The 12,290-nt window shown below is 45.5% G+C and overlaps 1 protein-coding gene across 4 annotated transcripts in view; it reads right to left on the bottom strand.

The window, feature by feature from the left end:
- CC2D2B (coiled-coil and C2 domain containing 2B) overlaps window positions 1-12,290 on the bottom strand; it is a 212,163-nt gene that overhangs the window by 38,691 nt on the left and 161,182 nt on the right. For all 4 annotated transcript variants that reach the window (XM_033943399.1, XM_033943396.1, XM_033943398.1 and 1 more), the window contains one exon: window positions 10,537-10,650. In XM_033943399.1, the coding sequence (XP_033799290.1) occupies window positions 10,537-10,650 (114 nt within the window). The remainder of the gene's footprint in view (window positions 1-10,536; window positions 10,651-12,290) is intronic.

Below are 12,290 nucleotides of genomic sequence, written 5' to 3'. Positions count from 1 at the left end.
AGGGAGCCCAAGCACTCTTGCCTCGGTGGCACCCCGAACCCCCGATTATGTTTGGGGCAAGAGGGAGCCTAAGACAACTGGGCTGATTCCAGTTGGCCCAGGCGCCTCAAGCCCCACATGTGGGCGGGGTTTGAGCCACCTGTGCCAATCAGGCCCTAAGGCCAGCCATTCCAGAGATGGCTGGCCTGTTGGAGAGCGGGCTTGGCACCCGTCCATCCGACTAACTATTTTTAAGGTAAGGGGAGGGGAGTGGGTTGTCATGGAGACAGAGGGGGGCGATCGGGGGTTCAGGGGGGCGGTCATGGGGGGTTGCATCGAGGGCAGAGGGCCTGGGATCCCTCCTGCCCATATTTTAGTGGGGGTTAGGGGGTATCGCCAGGCTAGGAGGGCTTGGGCTCCCTCCTGGCTGGATCGTGAGGGGGAAGGGGGGTTGGAGACTGCCGGGCCAGGAGGGCTTAGGCTACCTCCTGGCCCCATCGGACTTGGCGGGGGGGGGGGGTTGGAGATTGCGGGGCACGAGGGTTTGGGCTCCCTCTTGCCCCAAACATTATTGGGGGTTTAGGGTGCTGCCGGGGTAAGAGGGCTTGGGTTCCCTCTTGCCCCGAATGTAGGTTCGGGGTGTTGCCGGGCAGAAGGGTTTGGGCCCCCTCCTGCCCGATCGTAATAGCCGGGGGAGGGCTGATCACTACAGGAGAGATGGCTCATCTCTCCTGTCAGCGATGGTGATCACCCACCCCCATCCGAACCATGGCACTTCGGGGTGAGGATCGCCAGCAGGGGAGATGCCCTGCCGCAATGCTCACCCCGAAGTGCCGTGGTTCGGAGGGGGGTAGGCGATCACCATCACTGGCAGGAGAGATGATCCATCTCTCCTGCAACGATAGGCAGGTTGCTGTGGCCGCTGAGCTGCAGCGATCAGCTCAGAGGTCCCTTTTTCAGCACTTATACCTGTTTTGACTTGGTCTAAGTCAAAACGTATAAGTGCCGACTAGGCAACCTGCCTAAAGTTTTGGTTATACCTGCTGTACGCCTAGGTCTAGGTCGGCCCACCGCCCGCCCTTTCCCCTCCTCTTAAAACACCTCTTTTTGCTCTATGCGTTTAGAGGCAGGGGAAAGGCCTAAGCTGGTTTTAGATACGTCTAAAACCAGCTTTGATTATGGGTACTTGGACGATCAGGCTTTTTGATCGTCCAAGTACCCATTTAGACCACTTTTTAAATGTTTTTTTTTATTATTATGAGCCCTTTAGCTTTTAATGCAGGGGTTCAATGGGTTCTGACGCGTTTCGCCATGCTGCCTCAGAGAGCCCGCATCAACACAAACTTAATTCCTCTGGTAATACTCTTATCCTCAGAGTGAACTAATGCATAGCGTGGGTTTTAGCGCCAGCAGTAGCGGTAACTGCTCAAATGCTCATAGGAAGAATGGCCAACCCAGGTTACAAGTACCTGGCAAGATCCTAAAGAGTAAAATAGATTTTATGTTGCTTATCCTAGGAATAAGCAGTGGATTTTCCAAAGTCCATCTTAATAATGGCTTAGGGACTTTCCTTTTAGGAAATTATTCAAACCATTTTTAAACCCTACTGAGCTATTTTCTTTACATTCTCTGCGTATTAAGGAAAGACTATTCATTCTTATAGTTCATCAATGTTAGTGAAGTTAGTGAGCAATGTTTATGAAGCCCACACTGTAGGTTTCATCAATGCCCTACTTGGTTTTTCTTTTGAAGTCTAATAGTGAAAAAAAAAAAAAGACAGTACTAGCACCCTTCACTTTATTTCAGTGCTGAGGTTTGCTCTCTGCCTGTCCAGTGATGGGCATTGCATCTTATGAAGATTACAGCATGTTAATTTTATTTTTCTAGCTGACATATGGGGGTTTCCATTTAGTTTTATTGGGATTGATCATGTTCTCTGTCTTTATGGAATTGTTGTTGGGTGCATGCAGAATGGAAGTAAGCCACAAGGTGGGTCAGTTGGACTAAATCATAGTTTGACTCCTCATTCACAGGCAGGAGTCTCCTTGATCCAGCATTCCAAGGTGCATTGCTTCAAAGATTATGTACCACATATGCTGCAGAGCATCCTGCAGGCTCTTGATTTCATTTACACGTCTCTGCCAAGGGCATCTGAATTCTAATATGGGAGCTGATTGGCTACAGATTCTGAGGAATTCTAGTATAGGATGGCTTTGGCAAGGGTCTGGTTAGGTATATTGGTAACTTTTTGACAGGGCAGGCAAGGACTAGTTATTAATTTCGCAGGAAGGCTTCTCTTTTAACAAGTTATCGAATCCTAACCTCACTAGCAACTGGTAACATTGACCTTCATTGAGGACATAAGGGTGGCTGCCTTTTCGAGGCATACTTCCACTAGGAATGGTGTGTTGAAGGGATTCCTCACTGGAGTTCATCTGTAAAATTTTCCCAAGTGTTAGCGAGATTACTGTAGCACCAGGTATTTCCATCATGTGGTGTTAAAGTATATAACTGTATTATAGCTCTCAATAAATTATGCTTCCTGTGTGGGTGGAGTTTACAGAGGGAAGCTGTGTTCTATAGATGTTATGACTTATACTGTCCATGCTAAGATAAGTTTATAAATCTTTATTTCACAGTCCCATTAATAACATTAGTACCTAATTTCAGTGGCGTACCTAGGGTATGTGGCACCCAGGGCCCATCATTTTTTGACAACCCCCCCCCCCCCCCCCCACTCTCCATGTAAAAAATATTTTTTGTAATAACCATGAAATGGTATAAATGGTCAGAATAGAAACAGGGAGTGAAAATATTCTTTTATTGAACCTCATATATGTAACCATTATTCCAAACATAACATAACATAAATTATGTCTGAATTGTCATGACATCAGAAGTACGTATGGAGTAGTTGCAGGTGATGCTTGGGACAGTTCTGATTATGTTAGTTCGGTTTTATGTGTTTTTTGAATAGAAGGGTTTTATTTATTTTTTGAAGGTTTTGTAGTCTGTGGTCGAGGTCAATAGGTTGTAGAGTTGGGAGTCGAGTGTTAGGAGGTTGTCGAACAGTTTTTTTCTTTTGACGTTTTTGGTTGGAGAGTGTGTGAATGGTGCTTGAGTTATCCTATGTCCGGTTGAGGTGGATTGAATTATTTAGCTGAAGAAATTAGTTACCCCTCCCCATTCCACACACATTAATTCTCTTCCATTTTTGTTCCCATTATAAAAAACACTGATAAGTTCCCAGAAAAAAAAATACATTAAAATAAGAAGTGAAAACAAAGGCCCCTACAGATGAGAACATAATATAAGAATAGCCTAACTGGATCAGACCAATGGTCCATCATGCCCAGTAGCCCATTCTCATGGTAGCCAATCCAGGTCACTAGTACCTGGTCAAAACCCAAAGAGTAGCAACATTCCATGCTACCAATCCAGGGCAAGCAGACACTTCCCCATGTCTTAATAACAGACTATGGACTTTTCCTCCAGGAATTTGTCCAAATCTTTCTTAAAACCAGCTAAGCTATCTGCTTTTACCATAACTTCTGGCCACTTCATTTTTAAGCTTAGATCTTTCCTTCCAAACAGAGACCTTGCTAGATGTCAAATACAACACAAGGGAACTGCACACAGACTTAGCTGTGCAGGAAATGTGAATCTCCTCATACACCCACCTATAGTGCAAAAATGTGCAAAGGTCTGTTTGTTTTTTTCTTTCGATCACTAGATAGCCTAATGCCACACAAGCAGCACTGTTACAACAGGTCAATGCTAAGGTTAACAAAGTTTCCTTCCTTGGACCACAAGGAGATACTGACAAACCACTGGAAGAGATCCCAAAGCAACTACCTAGGCCCAATACCCAAAGACCCACTCAGTGTGTGAACCAGTTGAGTGGAGTGGACTAACTGGGGGGTGGAAATGGGCCCGGAGTTTGCTCAGGAGAATTTCCCAGACCACCTCTTCCTCTCAACACATTGATACACTGCCACCACCACCACCACTAGGAACACCTCACTGGGTAGGCCAGCAATGCTTATAAACTTTATAAAACACATTATTATATTTTTTTATAAAGCATATATTTTAACGGAACTCTCTGACATCCTCAGCCTTTCCATTCACAAAAATAGAAGGAAGAAAAGTTCCCATTTCCTGCTGTCTCATGTCCCCGGCCTATACAATATTTTTCTTCTGCAGACCCTTCAAAAGTCTGACCAAATCCTCATTTCACTTGCATTATAAAGTACTGAGGATGCCATCTCTCCCCAATCCCAGGTCCTAAAGTCTGAGACAGTAGCGTAAACTGCCCGATTCAGGAAGAAAAATTTCGATTCAGCCTATTTAATTGGTTTTTCGATTCGATTTTCCTGCCCAGTTGGGTGATTTTTTTCAAAAATCCTGGTGGGTTTTATAGCTTTTTCACCCCCTTTGGCTTCTCCTAACCACACTGGCGCTGTGGTGTAAATAAAATAAAGAAACAAAAAGGACTTTTCCTCTCTCTGTTAAATCCTAGCTCACGTTTGCGGTCTAACACCAGCTCTGGCAGGATACACATTTCAAATCTGACATATTGTAATCACAAAACAGAAAATAAAATTAATTTTTCTACCTTTTGTTGTCTGGTTATTTTTCAAATCTTGTTGGTCCCAGGCTCTGGTTGTCTTCTGATAACTTGCTTGCCAGGGTCTCCTTCTTTCTTCATGCTAACCATCCATCTGCCATCTCTGTCCTCCCTTTCCATTTCCCTTCCCTCCCCAGGAAGTCTGGTATTTTTCCTTTTTTTCATCTCCCTCCACAGATCCACCTTTTCTTAACTACCCTTTCATCCGGCATCTCTCCCTCCTTCCCCACCACCCCAGGGCCCACCATCTCTCCCTTTCTTTTCCCAATTACCCTCCTATCCAGTATCTCTATCCCTCCTCCAAACCATCCCTTGTGTCCAATTTCTCTCCCTTTCTGTTCCTTCCCTCCCTAAATCCCATGGTCCATCATCTCTCTCCCTCTCCTCTATTTTCAGACCCATTATTTCTTCCCCCCCAAAGTCTGGCATATGCACATCTCTTTAAACACCCCCTTCCCTCTGTGTACTTCTACACGAGGGTCCCCCTTGTAGGCCTGTCCCCCCCCCTTAAAGGCCTGCCTGCCTGTCCCCCCCTTGAAGGCCTGCCTGCCTATCCCCCCCGAAAGCCTGTCTCCCCCATGAAGGCATGCCCCCCCTTTAAGGCCTGTACCCCCCCAGAAGGCCTGCACCCTCCCAGAAGGCCTACACCCCCCCGAAGGCCTGCACCCCCTTGAAGGCCTGTCCCCCCCTTGAAGGTCTGTCCCACCCCCCTGTCCTCCCCCTAAAGGCCGGCCTGCCTGACCCCCCTTGAAGGCCTGCCTGCCTGTCCCCCCCTGAAAGCCTGTCTCCCCCCATGAAGGCTTGTCCCCCCCTTTAAGGCCTGCATCTCCCCTTGAAGGCTTGTCCCTCCCCTTTAAGGCCTGCACCCCCCCGAAGGCTGCACCCCCCCCAGAAGGTCTGCACCCCCCCCGAAGGCCTGCACCTCCTTGAAGGCCTGTCCCCCCTTGAAGGCCTGTCCCACCCCCTGTCCCCCCCTTAAAGGCCTGCCTGCCTGTCCCCCCCTTGAAGGCCTGCCTGCCTGTTCCCCCCCAAAAGCCTGTCTCCCCCCATGAAGGCTTGTCTCCCCCCCCTATAAGGCCTGCATCTCCCCCTGAAGGCCTGCCTGCCCGTCCCAACCTGAAGGACCGCTCGCCCCCCCCCTCCTACCCCCCATCCAGACATCCGGTTCTTCCCCTCTGGCCTCCCCGCACCATTTAGAGTAGAAGTAGCCTGCAGCAAGATCGCGATGTCAGCGATCTTGAGCTGCTTGTGCTGTCTACCGCCGTGGACCCACCCCCTCCTCTGACGTCAGTGGAGGGGGCGGGACCGTGGCGGAGGACAGCATGAAGCAGCTCAAGATCGCTGACATCGCGATCTTGCTGCAGGCTGCTTCAGTACTCTTAATGGTGCGGGGAGGCCAGAGAGGAAGAACCAGACGTCGGGGGTGGGGGGGAATGGACGCCAGAGCACCCCCTCAGGGCTCGCACCCGGGGCAGACCTCCCCCCCTTTGGTACGCCACTGCCTAATTTCATTTTAGTTTGATACATTGTAAACTGCTTAGGTCAGTAAAATGCAGGAGCGGTATATCAAATCTTAAATAAACATAAATCATATCCAATGCTATGTCACATGTCAGCTAATATATGGCTCACAAATTGACAAACTTATTTCACTACAAACATAATATCAATACTCCCACACTTATTACATGATATATATACTTATTTATTCTCAAGAAAGATATTTATTCTCCCTTTTCTGAATAGAAGTCACTCACCAGGGCTCAGAGCGAGAGCCTCTCTTCTTCACTTTTTGGATAGTCTTTCCTTCTATGGTCCATCTGTTCAAATTCCCACTAGCAGATTTCTGTGAATCCTCTTACTATATAGAATTGTGTCCATAGACAGTTCTGGCTTTGCTTGTCATTGGCTGGTTCAGGGCAGGCTGGGAAGCTGTTCTTGTTCTTTAGAACATCTAAGTTTGGCTTGGATACACTGATGATTTTGATATGTGGTGTTAATCATTTGTATATTCAATAAAGCCGAGAATCTCAGCGAGAGGGAGAATTAGAAGTCCTTGAGCATGCGCAGATGCATGCTCAAGGCAGGCAGGCAGAAGCAGAAGCCGGAAGATCTTCTAGGCACACGATCTGTGCCTGCGCTAGACAGGGGGTGGGGTAAGTTTAAGTTGTTTGGGGGGGGTGCCGGTTGGAGCGAGGGGGCCTATGTGAGCGGGGGGAAACGATGCCGTTTATCGGGGGGGGGGGGGGTGGTATCAAAGCCAGTTTCCATTATTTTCTATGGGGAAACTCACTTTGATAAACGAGCATTTTGGATTACGAGCATGCTCCTGGAACGGATTATGCTCATAATCCAGAATCTTCATTGTGTTCATTCTTTCCCCCATGTTCACCATCTACCTTCTCAATGTATTTATCTTCCCCCCCCCCCCCCCTTTTTAATATTGCTTCTCTGTCTCTACTTCACCTCTCCTTTTTCAGCACTACTACCCTTCCCTCTGTGTCACTATCACCTCTTCCCCTTTTTAGTATTGACTCATTTGTATCCCCATCGACCATCCATTTCAGTATTATCTCTCTCTGTGTGCCTATCTAGCCTCTTTCAGCATTGCTTCCCTCTGTAAGCCCATCTACTTCCCTTTCAACATCGGTCCCTCTGTGTTCCTTTCTACGCCCCTTTCAGCAATTCCCTCTGTATCCCTATTGCCCCTTCTCTTCTCTGTGTCACTGTTTATAAGAACATAAGAATTGCCACTGCTGGGTCAGACCAGTGGTCCATCGCGCCCAGCAGTCCGCTCACGCGGCAGCCCTTAGGTCAAAGGCTAGTGCCCTGTTTGAGTCTAGCCTTACCTATGTACGTTCTGGTTCAGCAGGAACTTATCTAACCTAGTCTTGAATCCCTGGAGGGTGCTTTCCCCTATTTCAGCTATCCTCCCTTCCCTGTATATCATATGCTATGAGTGCATGTGTTGTGTATTAGAGAATGACACGGTGGCGGTTTACCCGCGGCCACCGCATTTTAGCCGCGGGTCACCCGCCGAAAACGGGGAAGAAAACTAGCAGTCGCTGCGGCGACGGGGACAAGGCCATTCACCGCCCGCGGGGCGGTGAATGGTCTTGTCTCCGCAGTGAGGTATCAAGGATCGCGCGGTCCCCGCAGCCACCGCCCGCCCGCCCGTAGCATTTAGCCAGCTCCCTCCCTCCACCTCACCTTAAATTTCGAGTTTTCCGGCTTCCTTTTTTCCGAGCCGCACGTGTTCAAAAATCCGTGCACGCGCGGCTGCGCGAGTCAATCAATCTTCTCCTCTGACGCAACCGGAAACAGGAAGTTGCAGGAGAGGAGAAGTTTGACTGACTCGCGCAGCCGCGCGTGCACGGATTTTTGAACACGTGCGGCTCGGAAAAAAAGAAGCCGGAAAACTCGAAATTTAAGGTGAGGTGGAGGGAGGGAGCTGGCTAAATGCACGGCTTTTTGAACGCATGCGGCTAGGGAAAAAGGAAGCCGGCAAACTCGGAACGAATATAAGGTGAGGTGGAGGGAGGGTGGGGGCTGTTGGACCATTCTTCATTACTTTGCCATACTAATTCCATTCTATGTTAGGTGCCACGGACTCAGATTCGAGTCCTAGCGATGATGAGTTAAAGATCCCAAAAGAAGCCAACTTCTAAATCCAGTGGTTAGAGCTACACTACACTCCTTGTGACCCTGGGCAAGTCACTTAATCCCTATTGCTTCTGATACAATGGGCAGTTCCAAAGACCAAGACTGGCCAGTGTCAAAGACAGGATGCTGAGCTTGATAGACCCTTAGTCTCCACTGTTTTTAGTGATCAACAAAGTTCTATGTTTCTATAATCACCCTAATTCTGTTATCATTGGACTAGATATTCAAAATGATTTAAATGGCCAGGACAGGCTCCTGGCTGTTCAAATCATCTGTCCAGGGCTAACCAGGCATTTTCAATCTTCATGTTCAGCCCAAATGGTGTCACACAATTCAGCAAAAATACCCAATGTTGTTCCTCATAATTTAAATATTGCTCATAGAAGGAACAACATTGGGTATTTTTGCAAATGGAAGTTGGAGGGTTAATTCCCTTGAAACAGCCAATTGAGTGAAACATGAATTCATGCTGGGACACAAGATAGGTTGAATTTGTTTTGAATTTAAAAAGAAAAATGATCAATGAAGAATACTATAATGGCAAGAAAATATAATGATAAAACAGCAACTAATTTTGCCTATTTTTATATATTAAAAAAGTACTACATAAGGTGAATGTCCATATTGCTGTCTGTTGTTCTGCTGAGCACTGGCATTGAAACAGCAAAATGCATTTATTGCATACTTGTCCTCTGTCGGAAACATTATGGTGGTATATTAGTTGTGTTAATAAAAATTTATAAACAAAGCCCTGCCAGCTGAACATCTCTTTCTCTAGTTCAGCAGCAGGAACTTTGATTTATAAGAATGGAATACGCTAAATGTTAGAGTACTAAGGCTTATATGGATGCTGCGGGGACGGTGACGGGGCGGTGAATGGGATGGCAGTGGCGGTGACGGGGCGGTGAAAGGGATGGCAGTGACGGTGACGGGGCGGTGAATGGAATGGCGGTGACGGGGCGGTGCAGAGGATGGTGGGCCGGGGACGGGGCGGTGACGGGGACAGATTTTTTCCCCATGTCATTCTCTATTGTGTATCTCAAAGGAGGAGGGGGTGACATCTTAATGTTAAAATCAGCAAATAAAATTTTGATAGGTAGCAATAATGTTAGACTATTGGTTTAATTATGAATTGGCAATGAATGTGACCACACTGCAGGCAAAATACAAAACCACTCTCCAATGACTGCATGGTACTATATTTATAATTGCGTGTCTATAGCTGGAATTGTGGTGAATTATCAACTACCCTGTTTGTAATGCCAGTGTTTAATCAGGAAGGAGTGAAACTTGCATGGAGTGGTGGGTATGGCCAGGCCCGAGGAGAGGGGGATGCAGCTAGCACATCGCTTTAGGGCAGGGGTGTTAAAGTCCCTCCTCAAGGGCCGCAATCCAGTCGGGTTTTCAGGATTTCCCCAATGAATATGCATGAGATCTATCTGCATGCACTGCTTTCATTGTATGCTAATATATCTTATGTATATTCATTGGGGAAATCCTGAAAACCCGACTGGATTGCGGCCCTCGAGGAGGCCCAAGGAAGCCCAAGAAACATCATGAAAACCAAAATGTGTTTGTCTTGAGAAGGAGACGTCCTTACAAAGCAAGACAAAGAACGGCGCGAGAACTTTCACATACAAGATTGCGAAGCGTTGAGTGAGCCCAAAGCAATAGAAGGCCGTGACAATGATAAAATACTTTTGAGTGACATATTGAGTCTGATCTAGCAAAACAGATTAATTTTGATTATGTAATTTAGAGTTTCGCTAGGAAAAAGGCCAGGAAAGCAGACAATAAATGCTATTATAAATATATTACTTTATTATTACAATTATATCTATACATACTTATCTGGCTCTGTTCGTACTGTGCGTTTTGTCTACGTCATTTGTATTGTTTCCCCAAATGTTGCAATTTTCATTGCTTTTAGCTCTGTTCATCACTTTGTATTAAGATTAAGCAATCCATCAAATTTTAAATAAACTTGAACTTGAATAAGGTCCCACACACCATCTTTGTACCGGGGCCCAGATTTTCTCTTGGCAGCCCTGGGTATGGGTCTAGTTCCCTGGATGGAAAGACTGGATGAACTGTGAAGGCTTTTAGCTGCTATCACTTTTTATGTTACTATATTCTCATTGGAAGAGCTACTTTATAAAACTGGGGTTGTTTTTTCTTTCTATTTTTGATATAGGACTTTTTTTTTTTTTTAATAAAAGTCAAATCTATTATAAAGTCTTTTAAAATACTGTATTGACACTTACTTCTAGTACAGATGTTCCTAAAAGCACCCATGCTTTTTTTCCTAAATATAGAAAGTAATTACACAGGAGCACGGCATGTTCTTCCTTGCTTCCTACTCCCCAAGTGATAAACTGCTGTAATAGATAAATAAACAAGGTATGCAAAGTCTGAGTCATATTAGCAGGATTATAAATATAGATTACGGTAGTTGCCATCTTCCATCTCTATTAGATTCTCATTACATTCCGTTTTTAGGATCAAGAAAAAAATGTATTTCAATATTAACAAAAGCAGATACACTACTACTATTATTATTATTATTATTAATTATTTCTCTAGCGCTACCAGATACACGCAGCGCTGCACAGATTCACAAAGAATAAGAAAACAGTACTTTTTCTATTGGATTCCTATCAAAAATGTTTGGATCTAAAGGACTGTTGATGTTCTTTGCGCTCTACCATATATATAACAATGTACATTTTTTCTTTTCTTTTAGCTCACATCTTTTCATTTGTAGATAACATTGGATCACATTCAGCTATAGTAGGCATTTCCCTGTTCCTAAAGGGTGTACAATTTAAGGGCCTTATTTACAAAGGGCCCAGTATTTAATGATTATCTTGATATTTCTCTTAGCTGCAGCTGGCTGCGGGTATTCAGTGAGACTATTTGGAAAGAGCCATTGAATATCATTTACAGACCACCTCAATTAGGGTTAACATATGGCTCCAGAAAAAGGACAGATTGAGACATCCAGGTTTTTCTTCCATTGTGATCGAGGCAGCAGAGATTAGGCATCTCTCCTGCCACAATCGTTGCCAGGGGGGGGGGAATTCTGTAACCGGTGTTGTTTTTGACAGATGCCGGTTACAGAATCCAGCTTTTAGGCAAAGGACTGGCCCCTCCTTCACCTAAAAGGTCTTGTTTTGGGCGTTTGGGACTTGGGCAATTTTTTGGTTGATAATGTGTTCTAAGGTTAGACGTAGTGGTGGTTTGGGCAATTAAACTGCTGAACGTAGAGGTAGGCCATTCTCAAAAAAACCCTCATTTTGGACGTTTTTTTTGAGAATGGACATTTCCCTGCTGCATGTAGGGACTTAGACTTTTTTTATTATTATTATGCTCCTCCACGTCCCCATACTTCATGAGACAAAATAAATGTTGTTTCATTAGTTTTTTAAATTTCCCCACCCATGCCTGCTTCTTAATGTAAGATGGAAGTTCATTCCATTCTTCAGGGGCAGCACAGGAAAAAAACCTAGTCCTGACTGTCTGCAATATAACCTCTCTCCTTGCCGGTATCATCAGGTCATGGTGCATCAAGGATCGTAACTGTGGTAGAGAACTATTTGAGGTTGCACACTGCACCAGGTAGCCAGGAGCATGACCCTGTATGCTTAGATAGGTCAAAAGTAAAAGCTTATATCTGATCCAAAACTCAAGTTTCAGCCAGTACAACTTATAAGAGAACTCAGGCACATAATCATATTTTTTCAGCCTAAACAGAGTTCTAATAATGGAATTCTGGGATAAAAAACAACATCTAGCCCAGTAGCCCATCTTCATGGTGGCCAATCCAGGTCACTAGTACTGGTGAAAACCCAAATAATAACAACATTCTATGCTACTGATCCAGGGCAAGCGGTGGCTTCCCCATATCTGTCTCGGTAACAGACCATGGACTTTTCCTCCAGGAAATTGTCCAAACCTTTCTTAAAACCAGCTATGTTAACCGTCTTACCACAACCTCTGACAATGCGTTCTAGAGCTT

Source organism: Geotrypetes seraphini, chromosome 4 (genome assembly GCF_902459505.1).
Source record: "Geotrypetes seraphini chromosome 4, aGeoSer1.1, whole genome shotgun sequence".
NCBI lineage: Eukaryota > Metazoa > Chordata > Amphibia > Gymnophiona > Dermophiidae > Geotrypetes > Geotrypetes seraphini.
Note: the sequence above shows the minus strand (reverse complement) of the source record. Positions and strands in the feature narration are given on the sequence as shown.